Here is a 26,930-nt window from a genome sequence, read left to right as displayed (position 1 = left end):
ATTTTAGAATTCCTGAACACTTTGTTTCATAATTTTATGGTAACTGGAAAATTATCCATTGAGGATTGACCTAAAATTATGTGTTAAATTCCAGTTTAGAAATGTCATCCTGGATTAATTCATAATACTGGCACCTCTGCATTAGTAGATTGCAGATTCATGTTTCTTCACGGATTAGAGTAATTGATGAGGTGTAAAACAGAAGTCTTTACTTTCCATTCTGGTAAGACTGAAATATCTCACAATGTTTTTAAAATAAGGGTCCGATAATGTAAATAGTCTTACAGCACAGAAACAGGCCTGCAGCCCTCGTGTCCATGCCTACCAAGATACCACATTATCCCATGTTTGATGCATATCTCTCTGTCCATGCACCTGTTCGTTTGTCTTTTAAATGTTATTATTGTACTTGCCTCAACTATTTCTTCTGCTCGCTTGTTCCATTAATGTACATACCACCCTCTCTGTGAAAAAGGTTGCCCCTCAAATTCATATGAAATCATTCCCTTCTCACCTTAAAAATATGCTCACTAGTTCTTGATTCCCCAAACCTTGGAAAAAGACTATGTGCTTTCATCCAAACTAGGCCCATCGTGGCTTTGTACACCTTTATAAAAATGACCTCTTAGTCTTCCATGCTCCAAGGAATAAAGGAATTATCTAATTATATTGCTCCGTTCACCTGTTCTATAACACTTCCCAGGACGCTACTCTTCATTGTGAAATTTCTACCCTGGTTCAACTTCATAAATTGCAACACCTCACATTTATCTGCATTAAGTAGGAAAAAAAACTGCACATGCTGGTTTAAATCGAAGGTAGACACAAAATGCTCGAGTAACTCAGCGGGTCAGGCAGCATCTCTGGAGAGAAGGAATGGGTGACGTTTCAGGTCGACCCTTCTTCAGACTGATGTCAGGGAAGGGGGCGGGACAAAGATAGGATGTAGTAGGAGACAGGAAGACTAATGGGAGAACTGGGAAGGGGAGGGGAAAGCGAGGGACAGAGGAACTATCTGAAGTTAGAGAAGTCAATGTTCATACCGCTAGGGTGTAAACTGCCCAAGCGAAATATGAGATGCCGTTCCTCCAATTTGTCCTGGGCCTCACTATGACAATCGATGAGGCCCATGACAGACAGGTCAGACTGGGAATGTGAGGGGGAGTTGAAGTGCTGAGCCACCGGGAGATCAGGTTGGTTAAGGAGGACTGAGTGAAGGTGTTGAGCAAAACGATCGCCGAGCCTGTGTTTGGTCCCGCCGGTGTACAGAAGTTGACATCTGGAACAGCGGATACAATAGATGAGGTTGGAGGAGGTGCAGGTGAACCTCTGCCTCACCTGGAAAGACTGTTTGGGTCCTTGGATGGAGTCGAGGGGGGAGGTAAAGGGACAGGTGTTGCATCTCCTGTGGTTGCAGGGGAAAGTACCTGGGGGGGTTTAGGTGGGAAGGGACGAGTGGACCAGGGAGTTACGGAGGGAACGGTCTCTGCGGAAAGCAGAAAGGGGTGGAGATGGGAAGATGTGGCCAGTGGTGGGATCCCATTGGAGATGGCGGAAATGTTAGAGGATAATTTGTTGTATATGACGGCTGATGGGGTGGAAGGTGAGGGCAAGGGGGACTCTCTCCTTGTTACGAATGGGGAGAGGGGGAGAGGGGGAGCAAGAGCGGAGATCTAAAATGGAAGAGGGGAACCCTCATTTTCTAAAGAATGAGGACATATCTGATGCCCTAGTATGAAACACCTCACCCTGGGCGCAGATGCGGCCTCTTGTCGGGTACGTCAAACAATCCCTGTTCCTGGCATACACTGGCCCTATCCCCGAACTCTACCTCTGCTACATTGACGACTGCATTGATGCTACCTCTTGTACCCATGTAGAACTCACTGACTTAATCAATTTCACCATAAGTTTCCATCCTGCTCTTAAATATACTTGGACCACCTCCGACATCTCCCTACCGTTTCTGGTCTCACCATCTCCATCACAGGAGATAGACTAGTGACCGACATCTACTACAAACCCACTGACTCCATAGCTGTCTTGACTACACTTCTTCCCTCCCTTTTTCCTGTAAAAACTCTATCCCCTACTCCCAATTCGTCCGTCTACGCCGCATCTGCGCCCAGAATGAGGTGTTGGGAGTAGGGTACTGGTATTGGGGGTAGGGCAGTGACATGGATAGAAAATTGGTTGACAGACAGGAAGCAAAGAGTGGGGATAAATGGGTCTCTTTCAGAATGACAGGCAGTAACTAGTGGGGTACCGCAAGGCTCGGTGCTGGGACAGCAGCTATTTACAATATACATTAATGACTTGGATGAAGGGATTATAAGTAACATTAGCAAATTTGCAGATGATACAAAGCTGGGTGGTAGTGTGAGCTGTGAGGAAGATGCTATGAGGTTGCAGGGTGACTTGGACAGGTTGTGTGAGTGGGCGGATGCATGGCAGATGCAGTTTAATGTGGATAAGTGTGAGGTTATCCACTTTGGTGGTAAGAATAAGAAGGCAGATTATTATCTGAATGGTGTCAAGTTAGGAAAAGGGGACGTACAACGAGATCTTGGTGTCCTAGTGCATCAGTCACTGAAAGGAAGCATGCAGGTACAGCAGGCAGTGAAGAAAGCCAATGGAATGTTGGCCTTCATAACAAGAGGAGTTGAGTATAGGAGCAAAGAGGTCCTTCTGCAGTTGTACAGGGCCCTAGTGAGACCGCACTTGGAGTACTGTGTGCAGTTTTGGTCTCCAAATTTGAGGAAGGATATTCTTGCTATTGAGGGCGTGCAGCATAGGTTTACTAGGTTAATTCCCGGAATGGCGGGACTGTCGAATGTTGAAAGACTGGAGCGGCTAGGCTTGTATACACTGAAATTTAGAAGGATGAGAGGGGATCTTTTCAAAACATATAAGATTATTAAGGGGTTGGACACGTTAGAGGCAGGAAAATGTTCCCAATGTTGGGGAAGTCCAGAACCAGGGGCCACAGTATAAGAATAAGGGGTAGGCCATTTAGAACGGAGATGAGGAAAAACGTTTTCAGTCAGAGAGTTGTAAATCTGTGGAATTCACTGCCTCAGAAGGCAGTGGAGGCCAAGTCTCTGAATGCATTCAAGAGAGAGCTAGATAGAGCTCTTAAGGATAGCGGAGTCAGGGGGTATGGGGAGAAGGCAGGAACAGGGTACTGATTGAGAATGATCTGCCATGATCACATTGATTGCTGGTGCTGGCTCGAAGGGTCGAATGGCCTATTCCACCTATTGTCTATTGTTCCATAATAGGGCATCGGAGATGTCCTCATTCTTTAGGAAATGGGATTTCCCCTCTTCCATTATAGATGAGGCTCTCACTAGGGTCTCCTCAATATCCTGCAGCTCCGCTCTTGCTCCACCTCCCCCCATTCGTAACAAGGAGAGAGTCCCCCTTTTCCTCAACGTCCATCCCATCAGCCATCGCATACAACAAATTATCCTCCAACATTTCCGCCACCTCCAACAGGATCCCACTACTGGCCACACCTTCTCCCCATTTCCTTAACTCCGCTATCATTAAGAACTCTATCTAACGTTCTCTTGAAAGCATCTAGGGAATTGGCCTCCACTGCCTTCTGAGGCAGAGAGTTCCATAGCTTCTCAACTCTCTAAGTGAAAAAGTTTTTCCTCATCTCCGTTCTAAATGGCCTACCCCTTATTCTTAAACTGTGGTCCCTGGTTTGGGCCTCCCTCAACACCGGGAACATGTTTCCTGCCTCTAGCATGTTTAATCCCTTAATAATTTTATATGTTTTGAAATCCAAAAATGTATCCATCTCAGTGATATTTCTTCGGAAGATGGGTCAAAATGTGGCTGTTGTAGCGAGTCTGGGTCAAATAGTCTGAAGAAGGGTCTTGACCCGAAACGTCACCCATTTCTTCTCTCCTGAGATGCTGCCTGACCTGCTGAGTTACTCCAGCACTTTGTGAATAAATTTCTTTGGAAGATGATTTGTTGGCTGTTAATTGAACTCTATGATCTTTGCTTTTTCAGCTGAATATGATAGCGATAGAATATGCTTCAATTTATGAGAATATAGCAGGGATTAACTGTGGAATATAGCAGGGATTAAATGTGTTATTCACATAACACGTGAATAAAAGAAATTCAGAAAAGATGTCCCTTCTGCAACTCTCTTGAATAAAAAGATAAATCACACCCAAAGCATTGTTTTAAGTAGAAGAGGTGTGAAAATATTTTTAAATACAGATAATTTGCAACATTTAGTTTAAATGGTTAAATCTGTTAATTAAGTCCATTGTTGAGAAATAATAGTAAGAAGAAATTGTGGTCTGGCAGAAATAATGTTATAAATTGCCTGTTTGGATCAATTGTGGTGATGTAAATGGGCTGAATTATGTTGAGTGATAGCCAATGGGTATGAAGGACAATAGACACAAAACGCTGCAGTAACTCAGCAGGACAGGCAGCATCTCTGGAGAGAAGGAACGGGTGATATTTTGGGTGGAGAACCTTCTTCAGGCTGAGAGTCAGGAGAGAGGGAAACGAGATATGGAAGGGTACAAAGAACGTGTAAGGTGTGAAAAGAACAGATCAAAGCAGACCATGCTCCGGGAAATGTGCAATGGTTCATTGTTGGATGAGGGGAAGTTGACAACGAGGCATACAAACAATAAAATGAATCAGGAGGACAGTGAAACTAGTTGGAGAACTCGAGAAGGAAGCCACCAGCTATCAGACTCAGATTTCTATGCAAGCACAAGTCAATGATATCCTAAAGGTTAAATGCTGACAAGTATGACTCCTCACTCTGTAGCTGGATTCACCATTGAGAATGCACTTTCCATCTGTCCTGGAACTTATACCAGGAAAGGTTGGCATAACATAAGGTTATAAGATCTTAAGTGATAGGAGTAGAATTAGGCCTTTTGGCCCATCAAGTCTACTCTGCCATTCAATCATGGCTGATCTATCTCTCCCTCCTAACTCCATTCCCCTGCCTTCTCCCAATAACCTCTGACACCCATGACAACGTGGCCAATCCTATCTACTAGAATGTGGCTGTCCACACTGGAAAAAAATGTAAGTATAGGCTAAGGCTTTACTTATTTTACCTTAATGCTTTCTTATTTATGTGTTAATTACATTTATTAGTTTTGTGTTTATTTCTTTTAATTATTTGAATATGTTTTTAAATGTTCCTATCGAAGATATTTACATACTGTTAAATTCTGTTCAACAGTCTTAGAGAGTGGGTGAGTGTTGCCACTCAAAGGTTCAAAGATCAGACTGATATAATAGAAAAAGGCTCACACTTCAGTCACAGTGTAAATCAAGTTTATTAGCAATAGGGAGTAAGCATCTACTCATCTCGGTATGCGCATGGCCCCTTTTTATACAGTACTTGTCTTTCTCTCTCTCTCTCTGCCCCCTTCCGCAACGCAGGTCACAATCCAGCCAGTTGGTGAGGTCTTCCAGTCTAAATCAAGTTTATTGGCAATAGGGAGTAAACATCTACTTATCTAGGTATGCACAGGCCCTCTTCTACAGGAGCACACCTCCCTCTCTCAATGCCCCCTTCACAGGTGCCGGGCGCGATCCAGCCCGTTGGTGATACTTCCCTTCCGAGAACAAAGGAGCATGCAAGAGACGTCTGGTTTGTACTAAGTGACCGCCATAACACTATGTCTAGCCAATATCATTCCGAAATGCACCGTTAGTCCCCCAATGGCAGGGGCACACAGTCTTTCCTGCCCACCCTTGATACCAAGCTAAGCGCGACTACCTATTTGTTAACTACAGCCTATTCACACGCCAGGCTCTCTCACTGCAGCGAGTAAGCTCACCTCCTTGGATGCCAGCAGGGTGTAGAGAATGAAACAATTCAACCCTCTGCAGGCAGAAGAAAGAAATGCGGGTGGGTGAAAACTAAATACAGTGACATCAGGCAGGACAGGACAGGCAAGGAAATTCTGGCCCAATCTGTAAACTTTAGGTACAGGTGTCAGGGGTTATGGGGAGAAGGCAGGAGAATGGGGTTAGGAGGGAGAGATAGATCAGCCATGGTTGAATGGCGCAGTAGACTTGATGGGCCGAATGGCCTAATTCTGCTCCTAGCACTCATGATCTTATGACCGTATGCATTGTTCTGTTCTTCATATTCTGGGTGAGACTGAGAATTTAAGAATTGCAGTTCTTTAAATATGACATAAATATATTAAGAAATTAAAAAGCATAAAGATTTCTTCGAGGTAGCATTAGCAATAAGGTAGAAATACCTTATCAAGAAGGATATTTACTTAATACATTTATTGTGGTGGGTGCAGAACCTGTTCCATGATTCATACTTTATTTTTGGCAGAGAGCAGGTCAAATTTTTCCCAGCATACAATTCAATGGTGATGTTAGTATCTGAGGCAAGAATCTATCCGAGACTATATTGGTAAGGTATTGACGGTGTGCTGAAGCATTCAGCATGGGCAAAGGTTGACATCAATGGGTGTACTATGATGGGTGGATAGAGCTGCCATGTTAGAGCTCAGTGCTTGAGTGCCCTCGCCCTTAATCTTGTACAACTGATCGTGTGCTTTACTGCAAACAAAGCACTCCCCTACACTCCTAGTTGATGGATTATCAACTAGGTTCAGAGTAGCTGCAGATCACACAAGACTGTAATCATTTTGCAGTCTATTTTTTTAACATATTTTTTTTAACTATTAAAATGAATAAGCAAGTTGTAAGCAACACTGAGTTCGTCCAACATTTTATTTTAAGTGCTGAGACATCTGAAATTTTGCTATAATCAAATGCTTCCCCACGTATTTGCATTATTGGAATTTCCTTCGCAATGCATAACATGTTTTGGAACATGTTCATAAGTGATGCAACACAGGACAGGCTGCTTAGAAGGGAAGGAGAAGAGGTGAAAGGACCCTTGCCATCGGCCAGATATGTCCTGTGCAAGCCTTTCTGCACTTCTACCTGAACCTCAGTGAGAATCTGTGCATGAAATGTATGAGCCTGTGTAAAGGGATCCTAATTGAAATCTGTCACTTGCTGCAGTCATAATGCACCTTTCCCTTATGAGATGCTGTTAACATTAAATACTGCCTGACAAATTAAATTAGTGATAGTCAGGTTTTAAATTGCATTTTGCTGCAGTGTGCAGCCACTCAGCAGTATGTTAGCCAAGGTTGCAATCATTTGTAATTAGTGGTCAGTAATGTGTTGGCATGTAGTCTGAATCAAATAGACACTATTTGATTTTTATAGCTGCTTTGAGGACTTGTCAATTTAGTTCCCATTGACAAATGCAAAATTTCACTCCTTCGTCATATGCTTACATTTTGTATTATTCTAGACATGACCTTTAAAAGGAAACAGAATAGGATTAATCTGCTTTAAATCCATGTTTCCTTGCGACCATGAATCAAAGCATAAGTAATGGATTGCATTGGTATTCCCAGGTCCTTCGGTGCTGAGAGTGTAGAATATTATAATAGATCATTTCCCAAGGGCTTCTCAGTTGAACTGAATGAGTTCCTTCTAACATTAGAGGTGATACGGTGAATTCTGATAAGATTGAAATCCTCTTATATTAGTCACTTATACTGTACATCAATGCATCCTAATGCACCACATGAAGGCTTGGTCCCTGCCCTCCTCTCTTTTCCCGCCTTCTCCCCCTACTTCAATCAGTCTGAAGAAGTCTCGATCAAAGCTCCATTCCCTCCAGAGACACTACATGACCCAACATTTTGCTCAAGATTCCAACATCAATAGATTCTTGTGCATCCTTAAAGATTCTTGCCAAGACAATGCAGCTAATATGAATAGCTTTAATGTAAATGAATATGAAACTTTAAAATGAAAATCAATTAAACAGAAATCAAGCAAACCTCCATTGATAAGACTGTCTTGAATAATTCTGAAATAACTAACAACATACAAGCTTAAGGCACAGAGAAATACAACAAAATACCCAAATGTAGCAGATTTAGATGTTTCACTGAAAAGTTCAAGCGGAAAATGTTAAATCGGATACCAAGCAATCGAGTTGCAGCATAATTTGGTTAGGGCCTAAAAGAGAAAAACAGATGAATCTTACTAAGAATCATTATTTAAGCTGCCTAATAAAGTATTTATGCTTTGACACAATTTATATATGACAGTACCCTACTTCATTTTTGCATTTTTTACAGCTGGAGGATGAGGTTATATTCCAAATGAGATTTATTATTCAATAAAACCTCTGATCAGAATTCATCTTTGAGAATTTCAGTTCATATCCTTTAATCAATATTTTCCATTTTGTTTTAGAAATGCTATTTGATTGTCTATGGAAAGGATACTCATTTGGTCCATTTAGCTCTTCTTTCATTAAAATCTATGCTTCTCCATTTAGCTCCTCTTTTATTAAAATCTATGCTTTTCTATGTTTACGTTTACTTGGTTTTAAAGTTGCATTTCAGAGAGACTAGTATTATAAGTTAACGTGTTAATGGGCCTCTGTGGGCCTTTGTGGCCATCTGCAGCTGGGACTGTAAAATGGTGCCAAAATGGTGCCTCTTGCATATCGACTCAGTGCGCTGTTCTGTACATTCTGTACTAAACAGGGGATGGTGCTTATGTATGGTGATCGTCTTGCTGATCTGTAATCAAAAGGAGTATTTCACTGTACCTTGGTACACATGATAATAAAGAAATCATTGGATTATTGTTGTAGGGCTCGTGCCTCTGCTTCATTACCTATTGAAATACGACCCTGACTGCCTCCTACATGAATCAAGGGTTTGATCTCACTTTTTGTTTTTCTCCAGCTGACTTAAAGCAATCCCATAATTTAGCATCTGGCAGGGAATGGTAAACATATGCAGTTCATTTTGGGGAATAACAGGTGCATAGCCCATTACTTCCAGGAATTAATCTGTTATATTCCATGTTTCCTTATGATACTGAAAGAGGTAATACATCCCTTTGAAATCAATGGCAGTTAGTAGATCAATCCCACTTCCAAAATAAAATTTCCTGCAACCTATTCTACCATCAACTACCCTCAGATTACACCACCTACCTATACACGGGGAGCAAATTGAAGTGACCAATTAATGTATCACCCTGGATGTCTTTTGAATGTAGGAACAACCAGGGCACTTGGAGGAAATGAGGAGAATTTGAAAACTCTCCACAGAGGTCACGACTGAACTGCAGCTCTGTGATAGTAGTTTTACCAGCTATACCAACAAACTGCGCAGAGTTGCTGCCTTACAGTGCTTACAGCACCAGAGATGCAGGTTCAATCCCAATTATGGTTGCTCTCTGTCTGTACATTGTCCCTGTGACTGCGTGCGTTTTCTCCGAGATCTTTGGTTTCCTTCCACACTCCAAAAACGTACAGGTTTGTAGGTTAATTGGCTTGGTATAAGTGTAAATTGTCCTTAGTGTGTGTCGGAGAGTGATGATGTGTGGGGATTGCTGGTCGGTGCGGATCCGGTTGGCCAAAGGGCCTGTTCCAGTGCTGTATCTCTCAACTAAACTAAAATCAGATCTCCCAGAGAAACCTTCTGTTGGGTATGTCAGAGCTCTTTCCCAGCCAATTTTATTCATTATCAGATCACTGGATCTACTTGCCAGACATATTAAACACAAATTAATTTATATTAGTTTTTATAACCATTGATTTTCTTTTCTGCGCAATCTTAATTGACTTGGCTTCACTAAAGAGTTTGAAATTTCAATTTAAACAGTGACAGAAATTAATGCAAATAAATAATGAACTAATGCAGCAGTGAAAGGCAAATACAGCATTATGAAATTTAGCAGTGATCAATCTGAACCATCTTTCTATTTGGTCTGACCCGTTGGCCTCCATTAATAAAACAGCTCCATCCAGCATCAATTGGCCATAAACTTAAATGAATATTGTGCTTAATCATCGCAATCTATTGGAAATCCTTTTCTCGATCAGATATTGATTCTGTTTCTTTGAAGAAGCGAGTAAACTCTAAATTGCATTATTTAGGGATGATATACATTTTTTTTCTGATCTCCTTTACAGCTTTTACTTTTAACATTTTGTCCTTTCATTCTGCTTCACATTCCAAGTCAAATCAACAATCTTACAGTTACATCTGTCCAGTGGAAATAGAATAGCAGACCCATAAATGTTTCAAGTCAAGTCAAGTCAAATTTATTTGTCACATACACATACACGATGTGCAGTGAAATGAAAGTGGCAATGCCTGCGGGTTGTGCACAAAAAGAATTACAGTTACAGCATATAAATAAAGTTAATAAGTTACTATTAGTGTCGACAAAAATTTAGTCTCTGGGGTTATAAAAGTTGACAGTCCTGATGGCCTGTGGGAAGGTCAGTTTATTGTCACATGTACCAGTTAAGGTACAATGAAATTTGAGTTACCATACAGCCATACTAAGTGAAAAGCAACAAGACACACAACCACATAAAATCTAACATAAACATCCATCACAGTGGATTCCACATTCCTCACTGTGATGGAAGACACTAAAGTTCAAACTTCTTCCTCTTTGTTCTCCTGCGGTCGGGGCAGTCAAACCATCCACAGTCAGGGCGATCAAAGCCCCCGCAGCCGACGATTGAAGCCCCCGTCGGGGTGATCAAAACTCCCGCATCAGAGCGGTTGAAACTCTCTCCGCGGCATGGAGCTCCCGAGTCGGCCTCTTCTCACCAGAGAACGCGGGCTTCACGATGTTAAAGTCCACAGGCCCCGTGGTTGGAAATTTGATCCCCCGGCAAAGGGATCGCAAGCTCCGTGATGTTAAAGTCCCGCAGACTTCCCCGGCTTGGAGCGCCGGGTCGGTCTCCAAGAAAGGCCGCCATCTCCACGATGTTAGGCCACAGTGGGGACGGAGAAACGATACCGGAAAAAAAATGCATCTCCTTCGAGGTAAGAGATTGAAAAAAAGTTTCCCAACCCCCCCAACAAACCAAGGAACACTAAAATATATGTTTTAACACATACTAAAAATAACAAAATGAAGAAAGGACAGACAGACTGTCTGTGAAAGGTGACCTAAAAAGCCATTAACATCTCCATTATTATTTGTCCTGAAACCAGAGCAGGCCTCTTAAAAAGACCCGAAACATTACCTATCCATGTTGTCAGCCTGACCCGCTGAGATACCCCAGCACTTTGTGTCCTTTTAAAAAAAAAAATTTAATTAATTTTATTTAAATTTTAACAAAACAAATACATGTATGAACTCATAGTACACGATGGTACCTACATTATAAATTCGATTATACATTTTAAATTCGATTATACTTGTATTGTTCTGTATTATCTCCCCACCCACAACCCCCCTCCCCCCACCCCCCAGTTAGAAAAAAAGAGGAAAAAGGAGAAGAAGAAAGATAAAGAAATTAAAAAAAAAAAAAAAAAAGGAAAGAAAGAAAGAAAGAAGAAAGAAGGAAACCTGGAGACAAGGAAACACTTCCGGCTAATTTCTTATTAAATTCTTTTTAGGGGTATCAAAACAATCCTGAAATTAAATATTTCCAATTCTTAATCTTAGTTTTAAAGTGAATGGGTTCCAAAGTTTAAAAAAGAAATCATATTTATTTCTCAGATTATAAGTAGCTTTTTCTAATGGGATACAACTACGCATTTCTGCATACCATCTTGCAATTCTTATTTCATTGTGGTCTTTCCAAGTGCCGCCACACATTTTTTTGCTATTGCTATTGCTATTTTGAGAAATCTTTCCTGATATTTATCTAAAATTAATCTTGATAATATTCCTTTAGTATCTCCCAATAAAAACAACCTTGAATACAATGGTATGGTCTTATTCATCAATTGTTCCAAAAAGTTTTTTAGGTCTTTCCAAAAAGGAGTTACCTTCGGAGCACTTTGTGTCCTTTTGTGTGAATCAGCATCTGTAGTTCCTTGTTTCTACTCCCAAGACTTGGAGATTATTTGAAAATGATAGTCAATAGTCAATAGTCAATAGTCGTTTATTTGTCACATACACATAAATGTGTAGTGAAATGAAACATTACCCGCAGTTGAAACACTAAGACCAATAAGAATAATCAATAAAAATGCAATAACACATACAATCATACACTAACACCAAACAAAAGAAACATCCATCACAGTGAGTCTCCTCCAGTCCCTTCTCACTGTGATGGAAGGCCAAAAATGTATTTTCTCTTCCCTGCCGTCTTCTTCCGCGGTCAGGCTGTTGAACTTGCCACGTCGGGGCGGTCAGGGCTCCCGACATTGGAGCGCCGCGCCGGACGGTGAAAGGTCCGCGGCCTATTCCAGGCCGCGCCGGACGGTGAAAGGTCCGCGGCGGGCCGACCCAAGCCCCGCGATTCGGGGCGGGCGAACACGCTGCCTCTGACGCTGCCGGAGCTCCCGATGTCGGCCCCCATCCAGGGGCCTGCGGGCTTCCGACGTCCACGCGGCCCGCGCCGGAGCCTCCGGACACGAGTCGCAGCCCCAAGTTGCACATTTGTTTTTCCTCAGTAGAGATATAAACCATTTTGACTAATATTCCATGTATTTACTCATTTAATGAATTAGCAAGTGAAGACTCCTCTGATTCATTATCTATGTCCTACATTCCCTTGCATAGATGGATAAGAGAAGGGGATGGTTCACCTTTAGCAAGTTTGTTCTCTTGGTCTGTGTGACTGGGTCTGCAGGATGCCTGGTGGTCACCAAGAACAAAGTTGGAGCAGCAAGAACTAAAATAGAGTAAGCAAAAAATCATGGGTGCAAGGAAGATGCCCCATCATGGAGACATGCAAACTGAATGAATGGACAGGTCAGAGTTGTGAAAAAGAAATACTTCTGTGTTAGGAAATTATTATCTGGCATCTTTTCATGACCAAAGGAAGGTTTTCCATTCAATGAAGTGCTTTTCTTAATGTAAATAAGATCCAAAAACAGATCATGTTGGTGATCGTATAATCTGTTTTAATTAATCCGGAACACAAAGAGAACTCATTTACTCCACCTCAGATTTTTCCATGGGATATTTGTGGAAGATAGGGCTTCAATTTTACCTCTTCTGAAGCCCCAAGAAAATATTCCTTCAGTTTTGCACTAGAATGTCAGCCTACATTACAATATATCATTTTGATTTTAACACCATAAACCATATATGTTCCTTTTTTGATCTTTGTAAACCTAAGCTACTTTATTTTATCAACCCCATTGGAAGATAAGGTCATAAGGAATAGGAGTAGAATTAGGCCATTCGGCCCATCAAGTCTACTGCGCCATTCAATCATGGCTGATCTATCTCTCCCTCCTAACCCCTTTCTCCTGCCTTCTCCCCATAACCTCTGACACCTGTACTAATCAAGAATCTATCTACCTCTGCCTTAAAAATATTCATAGACTTAGCCTCCACTGCCTTCTGTGACAAAGAATTCCACAGATTCACCACCCTCTGACTAAAGAAATTTCCCCTCGTCTCCTTCCTAAAGGAATATTATTTATTTTAGCAACGTGTTTATCCAACTATCCTTCGAATGCTACTCGCATCAAGTACTTCATGTGGTGATGAGTTCACTTTCTAGCCATCCTCTGGGTAAAATCTTTCTAAAATTATTTTCTGAAATCACAATAATACATTTTGCACTGCAACAAATTATTGCTAGCAGTCAAAATGGCCTCTGTAATGCTCCACATAATTTTATAACCCCTGAATAATCCGTAACATTTATCAATCAACAGTGTTAAAAAACATTCTCTCTCATTTATACATGAATTATAACCCATGCAAAAGACAAACTGAATCCATTCTTCTCTTCATGCAGAATCTTTGAATGCTCATTATTGAATAATTATCACAGTAATCTAGATTAAATTGCCCAATTACTCCTCAAAATGACACCATTCTAAGCAATCATCTGGGAAAGTCGAAACATATGTAGCTCTATCAGCACCTTCGTCTGTTTTTCCATTCAATTAACTTGTTGTCAAACTATATCTTAACTCCACATATCTGTGTTAGTTTCAACTGTTTTCAGGCAACAGAATGGTCTTGTCCTCGGAGTGCAATCCTGACCTCCCATCTACCTCTTTGGACATCCTTGAATTATCTTTAATTGGACCAGTTATATCTTTGCACCAAATGTTACACCCTTTATCCTTTATCTCTGTGCTGTGGACAGCTTGATTGTATTCTTGTATAGCCTTTTCTCTGACTGGATAGCACCCAAACAAAGCTTTTCACTGTACCTTGGTAGATGTGACAATAATAAACCAGACTAACTTTGATTACCCTTACCAATGAATGATTGTGCATGCAATTACATTCTGAATCATAGAATTTTTCTCAATTGTTCACAATCTTTAAAAATGTTTGTTGTGAACCTTTACACCATATTAATGTACAAATTACGCTGACAAGAACTCACATGGGCCTAAAGCATGCTGTTAATTTGATGATTGCATTTAAATTAAAGACATAAAACTTGTCTTTCATAACTTCAGGACATTCCAAAAAAAATTATGCATTGCCATAAAACTGAGGCAGGCTTCTTGCCAATTCAATTGCAGACGCATAATACAGTGAATACTCACCATTTTATTTTGGATACTTAGCAATTTGTCTGAAAGACAAGAAAGTATTGGTGCTCAAATTAAGAACTGCTGTTGTCTGTTATGTTGATGTAAAATTAGATCAACTTTGGTTTAATGAGGAGTGCATACAAGGTGTACCTCAGAATGAGTGATCAATCCGGTGACAATACAAGGCAGGACTACTTGCATGCCAGAAGACATAAACAGAGCTAGATGATTCCACAACGTAACATTCACTGGTATTACCATCACCGAATCCCTCACTGTCGGTATCCAGGGGGTTATCAATGACCAGAAACTGAACTGGAGAAGCCATATTCACAATGTGCCTGCAAGACCAGGTAAGAGGCTAGGAATCCTGTGGTGAGTAACTCACCTTCTAACTCCCCAAGGCATTCCACTATCTCCCAGGCTCAATTCCGGAGTCTAATAACGTATACTCTCCAGTTGCCTGGATGAGTGCAGCTTCAATAACACTCAAGAAGCTCTACACTATACAGGACATTGCAGCCCACTTGATAAGCACCTAATGCACAACCATTAATTCACTCCACCACAGACGCACATTAACAGCAGTTTGTATCATCTACAGGATGCACCGCAGCAACTCACCATAACTCCCATAGACAACATCTTCTGAGGAAGGGTCCCAACCTAAATCGTTACTGATCCATGTTCTCCAGGGATGCTACTTGACCCGCTGAGTTACTCCAGCACTTTGTGTCCCGGAATGGCGGGACTGTCATATGTTGAAAGACTGGAGCGACTAGGCTTGTATACACTGGAATTTAGAAGGATGAGAGGGGATCGTATCGAAACGTATAAGATTATTAAGGGGTTGGACATGTTAGAGGCAGGAAACATGTTCCCAATGTTGGGGGAGTCCAGAACCAGGGGCCACAGTTTAAGAATAAGGGGTAGGCCATTTAGAACGGAGATGAGGAAAAGCTTTTTCAGTCAGAGAGTTGTGAATCTTGGAATTCTCTGCCTCAGAAGGCAGTGGAGGCCAATTCTCTGAAGGCATTCAAGAGAGAGCTAGATATAGCTCTTAAGGATAGCGGAGTCAGGGGGTAGGGAGAGAAGGCAGGAACAGGGTACTGATTGAGAATGATCAACCATGATCACATTGAATGGCGGTGCTGGCTCGAAGGGCCGAATGGCCTACTCCTGCACCTATTGTCTATTGTCTATCTCTCCTGGCTGGAAGGGCAGGGAAATCATATGAGCCCCACCACCTGCTGATTGCCCTCCAAGTCACGTACCATCCTGACATGGGAATATATCACTTTTCCTTTACTAACACCTGGTCAAAGTGTTGGGACTCCCTCCAGAAAAACACTGTGGGAATACTCACTCCTCAAAGACTGCAGTAGTTAAAGAAGGCAGCTCACTACCACAATCAAAGGTGGAAAGAGATGGGAAGTTAAAAGTGGGCTTATTCTACAATTCCCACATTCCTTGTGTGAGTAAAATAAAAATGAACCAAAACTATTTTTATCCTTGCTCAACATTTTACTGACCAACTTGCTTAATTATTTAATGCTAAGGCTTCATATATGTTTAATTGCACACAGGGATGGTATGTGTCTTTTTGGAAGTTGACTTGAAATGATTTGTGAAGTACATTTTATTTGACAAGCATATCTCTGGAACTACACAGGGCCTATAAGTTAAAGACACCATGATTTAAGGTCATCTTCAATTGCATTGAGCAACTGCTGCCCTCCAGTCTCCACTGGGCCCCACATATGACAGCATGCACTTGTGATATGCAGAGCAGTAACAATGTTTAATTACGTAGCAAGTCTATCTCGTAATGTATGTAGCTTAATTACACTGTGTAGAAAAAACAACTGCAAATGCTGGTTTAAATCAAAGATAGACACAAAATGCTGGAGTAACTCAGCGGGTCAGGCAGCATCTCAGGAGAGGAATGGGTGACATTTCGGGTCGAGACCCGAAACGTCACCCATTCCTTCCCTCCCAAGATGCTGCCTGATCCGCTGAGTTACTCCAGCATTTCGTGTCTACCCTAGCTTAATTGCATTTAAAGGCAACATGCCAATTTTTGGTGAATTTGTGCTAAAGACACCAGCCCTATGTTTTAATGGGGAAAAAAAATCAACTGCAAATTGAAATCATGTCATGGTTAAGGAGGAGCATTTTAAATTTACTTTTGGTGCAATCAACGGGAGAAAATAAAGTAGTGGGAAATATACATTTATGAGTGAATAGGCATCTGATCATAAAGTTCCCAATCATAGGTTGCTAAGTAACAGATATAATAAGGACAACGGTAAATAATAAAAATGAATGAAACGTTCACATACACCACTGAATATTTATGATGTACTTAGCATTATAATGAATTGGAGGGGTACAAAGTTTTATATGGAGATAGCATTTCAGCAAAATTCAAATATAGGATGTTTTCTGAATATAGGGACATTGAAGTTGAAGTTAAAGAAGCAAAAGCTTGGGAACATGTTTAAATAGAAAAGAATGGAACTGCGAATGCAGCTTCAACCAGAAAGATGGAGGGTGGTGTTTTTAGGGCCCGACATGCTATGGGTTAAAACTATCTCAATGAAATTCCCACAATGTGAATACATATAGCAAAAATATATTTTAAAATCACATTAGTCGAACATCATTAATTTATATTTTTTGCCATAAGCCAACAAGAGACCAGTAATGAAAGTTATAAATTTCCATTGAACAAATAATAATTTTCATTTCTTCAGAGAATCCTAGAAAGGTTGCAGCACAGGAGGAGGGCATTGGCCCATTTATCCAGCCAGTCCTTTAGTCTAGTTTATTGTCAGTGTATCGAGGTACAGTGATAAGCTTTTTTGCTGCGTGCTATTCGATCAGCGGAAAGACTATATATAATTACAATCAAGTTGTCCACAGTGTACAGATTTAGGATAAAGGGACTAACGTGTAGTGCAAGATAAAGTCCAGTAAAGTCCGATTAAAAAACAGTCTCAGGGTCTACAATGAGGTAGATGGTAGCTCAGGACTTCTCTCTGATGATAGGATGGTTCAGTTGCCAGTAAACAGCTGGGAAGAAATTGTCCCTGAATCTGGAGGTGTGCATTTTCACACTTCTGTACCTCTTGGCTGATGGGAGAGGGACGAAGAGATAGTGTCCCGGGAGAGACTTGTTTTGATTATGCTGTTGGCCTTGCCGATGCAGTGTGAAATGTAGATAGAGTCAATGGAAGTTGGTTTGCGTGATGGTCTGGGCTGTGATCACAATTCTCTACAATTTCTTGCGGTCTTGGATAGAGCTGTTTCCAAACTATGCTGCAATGCATTCTTATAAAATGGTTTCTTCAGCGCATCTGTAGAAGTTGATGAGAGTTGGGGACATGCCAAACTCCCTAAGCCTTCTAAAGAAATAGAGGCGCGGGTGTGCTTTCATGGCCATTGCTTCAATATTGCATTCCATGTCAAGTTGCTGGTGATATTTACTCCTCGGAACTTGAAGCTTTCAACCATCTCTATGCCTGCCCTTTGTCCATGGCTGTGCATTGTTTTCCTATTTAGTAATCATCTGTTCCCTTTTGAATTCTGCAAATGAGTCTATCTTTGCCATCCTATTCTGACAAATCATTCCATATTCTAAACTTTTTAAACAACTGACATGAGAAAAAAGTGCTGAATTATTTTTAAAAACTGCAAAAAAAAAGCCTCTTCGTGTCATGTTTGTTTTTTTGTTGCAGTCAATTGAATTTTTTGTCCTTTATTTCTTAATCCTCTGTCAATGGAAACATTTTATGACCTTTAGACATATTTGAAGCTGAATTGCTGTTGTTCTCCAGAACATGTGCAGCAAATGTCACACAAATAAATAACATGACATTGAATAGTTTATTATGTTAAATGCATCATTTAATTGAAATCTATTAATTATAGCTTAACAACATTGATACTGGACTTGTGGGTACATCTGACAGATTTGTGGAAGTTCAACTGTGGAGAATGCCATCACATACATGCATTCTGTGGCTCTAGTCTAGAGTATAGATTTGGAACTGGTTAACAGACCTCTTGCATTCAAACACTGTGTAATCAATTCTGTTGCTTGCCATCTTAACATTTTGTTTGTCCTATCAGTTTTCATCCCCTGAGACTTGGAGCAATTCCAAGGTTGTGCAACCATCATCTGAGGAGGTGAAAGGATATTTTCAGTAATTGATTTTTAATTATACACAAACCACAAATATACACTGCATCTTCTTGCATGAGAGAGGGCTAATGTGTCTGTTTAACTCCGTGAACAATAAAGGACAAAGTGGATTCCCCCATGAGATTGCCAAGAATTATTGGCATACATGTTATGAACCAATTGATAAAATGTACCATGATATTTGTGTTTTCTCTTGAATTCTGAACAGCAACTACATCAGAAGTGGGAAATGGGTGTGCAGTTTTTTGGCCATTGTTTGAAGAAGTGCTCTAATTGTCTGCTAAATGACTGCCACCATTTTACTACACAGCTTTTATTTCAGTTTCATCCGAGTAGCTGCAGATACCAAATAAGGCTCCCAATACAACTAACCAGCTCTAAATTCAGGCCAATCCTGGTAGATGGGACAAGAAATAGCCTTTTGGAGTTCCCGAGAAGAAAGGGGAATTGGAAAGGGCTATTTTTGGACTCCTCAGAATATAAAAAATAACACCACCTGTAGAACAAAGCCTATGGGTGTGTGCTTCACTCCATCATACTGTTTCAGCTGCAGGACCCAATTTGCATTTGATTTTAGCTACCTACTGCCTTAGAGTTTATTTCTGCAGATCTGGGGTACGTTTGGAGAGAGGATTGCAAAAGACAGAGAAGCCCATGTAGAAAGAATTGCTGAACTGTTTTTGGTATCCATCCTTTCTGAACAACAAGGAACCCTTAAGTTGAGCTAACGTTTTAAGTTCAATTGTTTGGCAGTTTTAATGTTTCCCAGGTCAGTGATTTGTTTTGAAATATTCTGCCCTCTTTGCTTATTAATAGTCCATTTATTTTAATGTGTCGCTTTGAAGCTAGCAGTACATTAAATCACTGCTTTATCTTCAGAGCCATCTGAATCAAGTTGATGACATAAAAGGCTGGAGTAACTCAGTGGGTCAGGCTGCATCCTTGGAGAAAGTGGATTGGTGACATTTCTGGGAAGGGTCCCTTCCCGAAGGTTACCTATCCATGTTCCGCAGGGATTCTGCCTGACCCGCTGAGTTACTCCAGCATTTTGTGTCTTTTCTTGGTAAGCCAGCATCTGCAGTTCCTTGTTTCTGCATGAAGTTGATTTTGGATATATACGAGGTTGTTCGGGTGTGCATAAATGTAGCACTGGTTTTATGTGCTGCTTTATTAGTATGCACCATCAAATGCCATTAAAATGTCTCCACTCTGCAACTTTCACTCTGTCTTAGATTGTCTGTGGAAATAAAACACTATTGCGAGCAGTCCCCTGAGCAGTCCATGAGGTAGAAATTCATTCTTTGTTTTTTTGCGTTAAAATACACGAGGAAACAACATAAGCAAAATTAACTCTGCTACTGCAATTTGGTTCCATTGATACACTTAGCATTTAAAATAAAGGAAAGCTTTCTACCCGCAAATTTCTTGTAATGAAATGCAGATGTGGAAAGGTCTGCAAGAACAGCCGAGGCCTGAAGATTCACCAGACCCAGATGAGGTGTTTGGAGGGAGAGGGAGCATCACAATGCACAGGTATCTTACCTGGTGAGACCCAGGAGGAGCCAGGCCTGGAAGCACCCCAGAGAGTCGGAAGCCTCCAAGTGGCACAACTAGTCCCTCAGAACAGATCTCTGGAGAAGGTTCGAGTCAAATGGCCACAGGCCTGCAAGACGGCAGTCTGGCATCAGTTCGGCGAGGACGCCGACAAGGTGCTAGAAGCAACAGCGAAGGGAGTCATGGATCGAAGGCCAATCATCGTCAGCCTAGCTGTGGAAAGGTTTGGAGCAGTGGAGAAGAAGCCTGCCAGGACACCCTTCACCATGAAGCAAAGAGCAGCAAAGATCCACAAGATCCGGTAGGAGCTGAAGGCCCTCAAGAAGCAGTACAAAGAGGCCAGTGAGGAGAAACGTTCCCCCTTGGCTGAGCTGAGGAGGAAGCTGCTGACACTCCATAGAGCTGAGCGGCACCGAAGACGCCGGAAGGAAAGAGCCAGGAAGTGAGCATCCTTCATAGCCATCCCCTTCAGCTTCACCAAACAACTGTGAGGGCAGAAGCGCAGTGGGGGTTTGGCTTGCTCTAAGGAGGAGATCGACCGGCACATGCAGACCACCTACAGTGCAGCACGAACTGGGCCAGTGCAACATCCTGATAAAACCACCTCCACCCATCAAGGAGTTTGACAGTAGAGAGCCACTCCTGAAAGAAGTCCAGGACATTGTGAAGAGAGCAAGATCTGGCTCAGCCGCTGGCACGAGCGAAGCCTTCTACAAGGTCTACAAGAATTGCCCCTTGTTACTGAAACGGCTGTGGAAGATCCTGAAAGTCATCTGAAGGAGAGGGAAAGTGGCACAGCAGTGGCGATTCGCTGAAGGAGTCGGGATCCCAAAGGAAGAAGATTGCAAGAGAATCGACCAGTTCAGGATCATCTCATTTCTAAGCTTTGTAGGCAAGATTTTCTTCAGCATAATAGCGAGGCGGCTGACCAACTTCCTCTCCAACAATGGCTACATCAACACCTCAGTGCAAAAGGGGGGCGTATCTGGAGTGCCGGCGTGCCGAGAGCACACGGGAGTGGTGACCCAGCTCATCAGAGAAGCCAGGGAGAACATGGGAGGCCTGACAGTACTCTGGCTTGACCTGGCCAAAGCCTACGGCTCCATCCCGCACAAGCTGATCCAGACAGTCACGGCCAAGCATCAGGTGCCGGCCAAGTGGAAGATCTCATCCTGGACTGTTACAACCAGTTCAGCATGAGAGTCTCAGCAGGATCAGTAACATCAGAGTGGCACAGACTGGAGGTGGGGATCATCACAGGCTGCACCATCTCTGTGATCCTTTTTGCCTTGGCGATGAACATGATCGTCAAGTCTGCTGAACCAGAGTGCTGGGGCCCTCGGACCAAGTCAGGAATACGCCAACCACTAATCAGGGCCTTCATGGATGACATGACTGTCACCACTGTCAGTGCCGGGAGGCAGGTGGATCCTGCAAGGGTTGGAGAAACTGATTGGATGGGCAAGGATGAGGTTTAAGCCAGGAAAATCAAGGCCACTGGTGCTGAAGAAGAGCAAAGTCCTGGACAGGTTCTGCTTCAGCATCGAAGGGACACCAACCCCAACACTCTCCCAAAGGCCATTGAAGAGTCTTGGCAAGGTGTTTAACAGCAGCCCGAAGGATACAGCATCGGTCCAGGCAACCTGTCAGGAGCTGTAGACCTAGTTGAGTGCGGTGGACCGGTTGGGGCTTCCCGGTAAGTTCAAGGCATGGATTTACCAGCTTGGTATCCTGCCAAGGATACTCTGGCCACTGCTTGTCCACGAAGTCCCAATCTCCATCATAGAGAGCTTGGAGAGGAAAGTCAGCAGCTTCCTCAGGAGATGGCTGGGACTACCCAGGAGCCTTAGCAGCATCACCCGTTACGGTAATAACACCAAGCTCCAGCTGCCCCTGAAGTCCCTAGAGGAGGAGTTAAAGGTGACTCGGGCCAGAGAGATGATGTTGTACAGGGACTCCAGCGACCCCAAGGCGGCTCAGGCAGGGGTGGAGGTGAAACCTGGGAGGAAGTGGAGAGCTGGTGAAGCTGTGCTGCAAGCGGAGTCTCGGATACTCCACAGAGTCCTGGTGGGAGCAATGACTCGGGGAAGAGCTGGTCTGGGAACCTTCCCAACTTCCCAGTTTGACAAGGCCAAGGGGAAGCAGAGGCGCAGGCTGGTCCAGGAGGAAGTGAAGGCAGCAGTGGAGGAGGAGAGGTCCAGCAGAGCAGTTGGCTTGAGGCAGCAGGGGGCCTGGACAAGTTGGGAGCAGGCCATGGTCTGAAAGGTCACATGGACTGAGCTCTGGCAGGCTGAACCACAGCGTATCAAGTTCCTAGTCCAGGCAGTGTACGATGTCCTGCCCAGCCTATCGAACCTCTTCATCTGGGGCAAAGCAGAATCTCCGGATTGTCCGCAATGCTCAGGCAAGGGGACGTTGGAACACATCCTGAGCTGCTGCCCAAAGGCTCTTGGGGAGGGCCGGTACACCTGGCGCCACGACCAGGTTCTGAAACCCATTGCAGAAGCCATCAGCATGGGAATCAGCAGCTGCAGGCGAGCACGCCCCACCACCCAGATGATCACCTTTGTGAAGGCTGGAGTGTAGCTGCCAAGAACCACAGCAGCCAAGAATCCATCAGGAATCCTGGCGACTGCGCGGGACTGGCAGCATTCTGTAGACCTGGTGAACCAGCTGAAGTTCCCATGGCACATCGCCACGACCACCCCGAGGCTGGACATCCTCCTGGTCTCAGAGGCGACCAAAAACATCGTCTTGTTGAAATTGACAGTGCCGTGGGAGGACCCTCTGGAGGAGGCCCACGAGAGAAAGAAGACCAAATACGAAGAGCTGGTCATAGACTGCCGTGAGCAGGGCTGGAAGGCAAGGTGTATGCCCATCGAGGTTGGCTGTAGAGTTTTCCAGGGCAATCGCACTACAAGGCCTTGAGTGCACTGGGCATCACCGGAATGGAGAGGAGAAGAGCCATCAAGAACACCACAGAGGCAGCGGAGGATGGCTCTGGATCAGGAGAGGATGTCCATGGGGAGGAGCGAATGCCACCTGAACACGTCGTGGTCCGATCAACCATGGCTGGGTCGCCCGGGCGAGGGTGTCTGATGTTGAAAGATCCGAAACCTGATGATGTGTTCAGGAGCGGCACGGTAGCGCAGCGGTAGAGTTGCTGCTTTACAGCGAATGCAGCGCCGGAGACTCAGGTTCGATCCCGACTACGGGTGCTGCACTGTAAGGAGTTTGTACGTTCTCCCTGTGACCTGCGTGGGTTTTCTCCGAGATCTTCGGTTTCCTCCCACACTCCAAAGACGTACAGGTATGTAGGTTAATTGGCTGGGTAAATGTAAATGTAAAAATTGTCCCTAGTGGGTGTAGGATAGTGTTAATGTACGGGGATCGCTGGGCGGCACGGACTTGGAGGGCCGAAAAGGCCTGTTTCCGGCTGTATATATATGATATGATATGATATGATCAAGAGATGTATTTATCAATGTAAAGTCTGACTCTGCAGTTCAATATCTAATTATACAATAATCAAATCCAGCGACATAACAATAAAGTTACCTTGATTTTGACTGAATCCTGCACTCTATTTGTGTCCTCTTGTGCTTGTCCAATCTGCCTGAAGGCAGTCCGAGACAATCAAGCATGTTTTGTTTATTTTCCTCGAAAGAAGCATAAGACACTAGACTTATTAATAATTTGTATCACCAAACTATCGGAGAGGAGCTTTGTAGATGGATGTTTGAACACTAGTGCGGGATTGATACTCAAGCAGTCTGTTTTAAATTACCCCCAGGGTTTCTGCACAAATAGATTTGGCCTCTGTAGAGTGATTATGAATGTTTATTTGGTTATCATTTCGGTAAGATGAAAAACTGTGGACTGTTCGTACCACAGCACTTCAACTGCAATCAAACTCAAAACCAATGCAGTGCACCAAAAGCCATTAAAAGGCCCCAAAATGTGACAAACCTCAAACATTAATAGAAATGACGCAAATTCTCTGATGCTGATCATTTGGCATTTCTTGTTACAGGTATAGTGACGGGACTTCTGGTTCGGCGGTATGCCGTATTATCAAGCTTGGACAAATTCTACTTTGGGTTTCCTGGAGAGATCCTGATGAGAATGCTGAAGCTGATTATTTTACCTTTAATTGTTTCCAGTATGATTACAGGTAAGCCATCTTATTAAGTTACATTATTGAAGAGATTATTGGAGTCAAGGAGACCGAGACATTTTCATTTCAACACATGAATTTAAAAATGGAACATCCATTAACTTGCTGAAATTTTCTGATTTCCTGCCTTTGATTAGCATTTTCACACCCGCATCCTCTAACCTCATCCCCATTCCACCTGGATCTGAAACTAGTGTTCCAATTTGAATACTATTATAGAACAATTTCCTTTTGTGTATAATTTAGGCATAACTTCAATTTAAACCAGCATCTGCAGTTCTTTCCTACACACTTTGGATTTAATAGTTTTACTGTGAATGCCTGACATGAGAACTGCATTCGTAAATTGTACTTTGTTTTCAGATTACTCTTTTAAAATAATGTTGATTACATGTAATAACAATGAAAAGAGGGAACATTACTTTTTACAGTGCCGTACTATGCCTACCTGAAAGTGTGTTGTTTTATTGCTACTAGGAGAATGAGAGCTAATTTGATAGAAGTATTAAAAAGTAACATGCAATAGGACAGAGTAGAATGAAACAAACTTTTAACTAGTCAAAAAAAGGTAAAGAACAATGAGAAGTTAAAGATTAATTTTAAAAGATTTAGTGAAATGAGGAAAAAATGTTTTATGTCAAAGGTTTATAGGTTGATTAGCATTATTGAGGGAATTAAAAATTGGATCAAGTTCTAATTATAGTTGAATTACGTGATTGAAGAGAGCAATAAAGTGATATGATTTTAAGGAGATCAATACAATTAGATTTATTACCGTTTTGGATGATAAACATAAACATTGCCTGTTTTTGCCAAATGCCCTTCTGCATTGCAACTTCCAAATAATTCTAAAAAAAGATTTCCTCACACAAAGTGACAAATTGCAGGGACTGTGTACAAACTCCAGGAAGTGCAAATGCTTTGCAAACATCATGCCCCTTCAAAAAGCAATGTGATAATTTAATAGATGATTTGAAATTCATTGAGGAAGTAAATAGCAGAATTGACAAAGGAGAGTTAGTGGATGTTGTTTAATTTTATTTTCAGAAGGCATTTGACACGTTGCCACACGTGAGACTGCACAACACGATGAGAGCTGACAGTTTTAGAGGGAAGATACTAGCATGGATAGAGTATTGGCTAAATGGCAGAAGGCGAAGAGTGGGAATAAAGTGGGCTTTCTCTGGTTGGCTGCCAGTAACAAGTGGTGTTCCACAGGGGTTGATGCTACTTTTCATGTTGTATATTAATGATTTGGATGATGGAATTGATGGCTTTGTGGCCAAGTTTGGGGATGGTATGGATAGGTGGAGGGACAGGTCATGTGGAGGAAACAGGGACTCTGCATAAGGACTTGGAAGAGTGGGAGATTGGGAGAGTGGGCAAAGAAGTGGCAACTGGAATACAGCCTAGCCAAGTGTGCAGTCATGCACTTTCAGAGTAGGAATAAAGATGTAGATTATTTACTAAATAAGGACAGGATTCAGAAATCACAGGTGCAAAGAGACTTGGGAGTGCTGGTGCAGGATACCCAAATGATTAATTTGCAGGTTGAATCGGTAATAAGGAAGGGAAATGCAATGTTAGCATTCATTTCAAGAGTACGAGAATATAAAAGCAGGGATGTAATGCTGAGGTTTTATAGGGTACTGGTCAGCCCACATTTGGAGCACTGTGAGGAGTTTTGGACCCCATATCTGAGGAGGGATGTGCTGGTGTTGGAGAAGGTCCAGAGGAGGTTTACAAGAATGACCCTGGGGATGATTGGATTAACATATAATGAGTGTTTGACAACTCTGGGCCTGTACTCGCTGGAGTTTTGAAGGATAAGCCTCATTGAAACAAATAATGAAAGGACTGGATAGAGTGGATGTGGAGAGGATGTTTCCACTAGTGGGAGAGTCTTACACCAGAGGGCACAGCCTCAGAATAAAAGGATGTACCTTTAGAAAGGAGATGAGGATGGATTTCTTTAGCCAGAGGATGGTGAATCTGTGGAATTCTTTGCTACAGATGGCTGCGGTGACAAAGTTTAGGGATATTTTAAAGTTAGAGATTGATAGGTTCTTGATTAGTGAGGGTGTCAAATGTTTTGGGGAGAAAGCAAGGGAATGGGGTTGAGAGGGAAAGACAGATCAGCCTTGATTGAATGGCCTAATTCTGCTCCTATAAATAGTTGATTGTTGGTGACATTACTGAAAGAGTACCATTTGTCAGAACACCGGGAGAATTCCTTATTGATCTGTTTTTTGTCCTCACTGGTACACTTGTCTGGCAATCTACATTGATGTTTAAGGACTACCAAGGAACTCGAACTCAGAAAAGGTAGAGCAAAACCAAATGACATTTTGGTAAAAGAATACACCTTCAGTTAATGCTATTTCTAATATTACAATTATTTAAAAGCTATAGAAAATCAGAAGTT

General features: G+C 42.4%; 1 protein-coding gene across 1 annotated transcript in view; it reads left to right on the top strand.

Annotated features, from left to right (window-relative positions):
* slc1a1 (solute carrier family 1 member 1) overlaps window positions 1-26,930 on the top strand; it is a 67,855-nt gene that overhangs the window by 8,228 nt on the left and 32,697 nt on the right. The window contains exon 2 of the mRNA XM_078396062.1: window positions 24,362-24,502. Within this exon, the coding sequence (XP_078252188.1) occupies window positions 24,362-24,502 (141 nt within the window). The remainder of the gene's footprint in view (window positions 1-24,361; window positions 24,503-26,930) is intronic.

This window comes from Rhinoraja longicauda, chromosome 3 (assembly GCF_053455715.1).
Source record: "Rhinoraja longicauda isolate Sanriku21f chromosome 3, sRhiLon1.1, whole genome shotgun sequence".
Lineage (NCBI taxonomy): Eukaryota > Metazoa > Chordata > Chondrichthyes > Rajiformes > Arhynchobatidae > Rhinoraja > Rhinoraja longicauda.
This window is presented reverse-complemented; position numbering and strand designations above follow the sequence as displayed.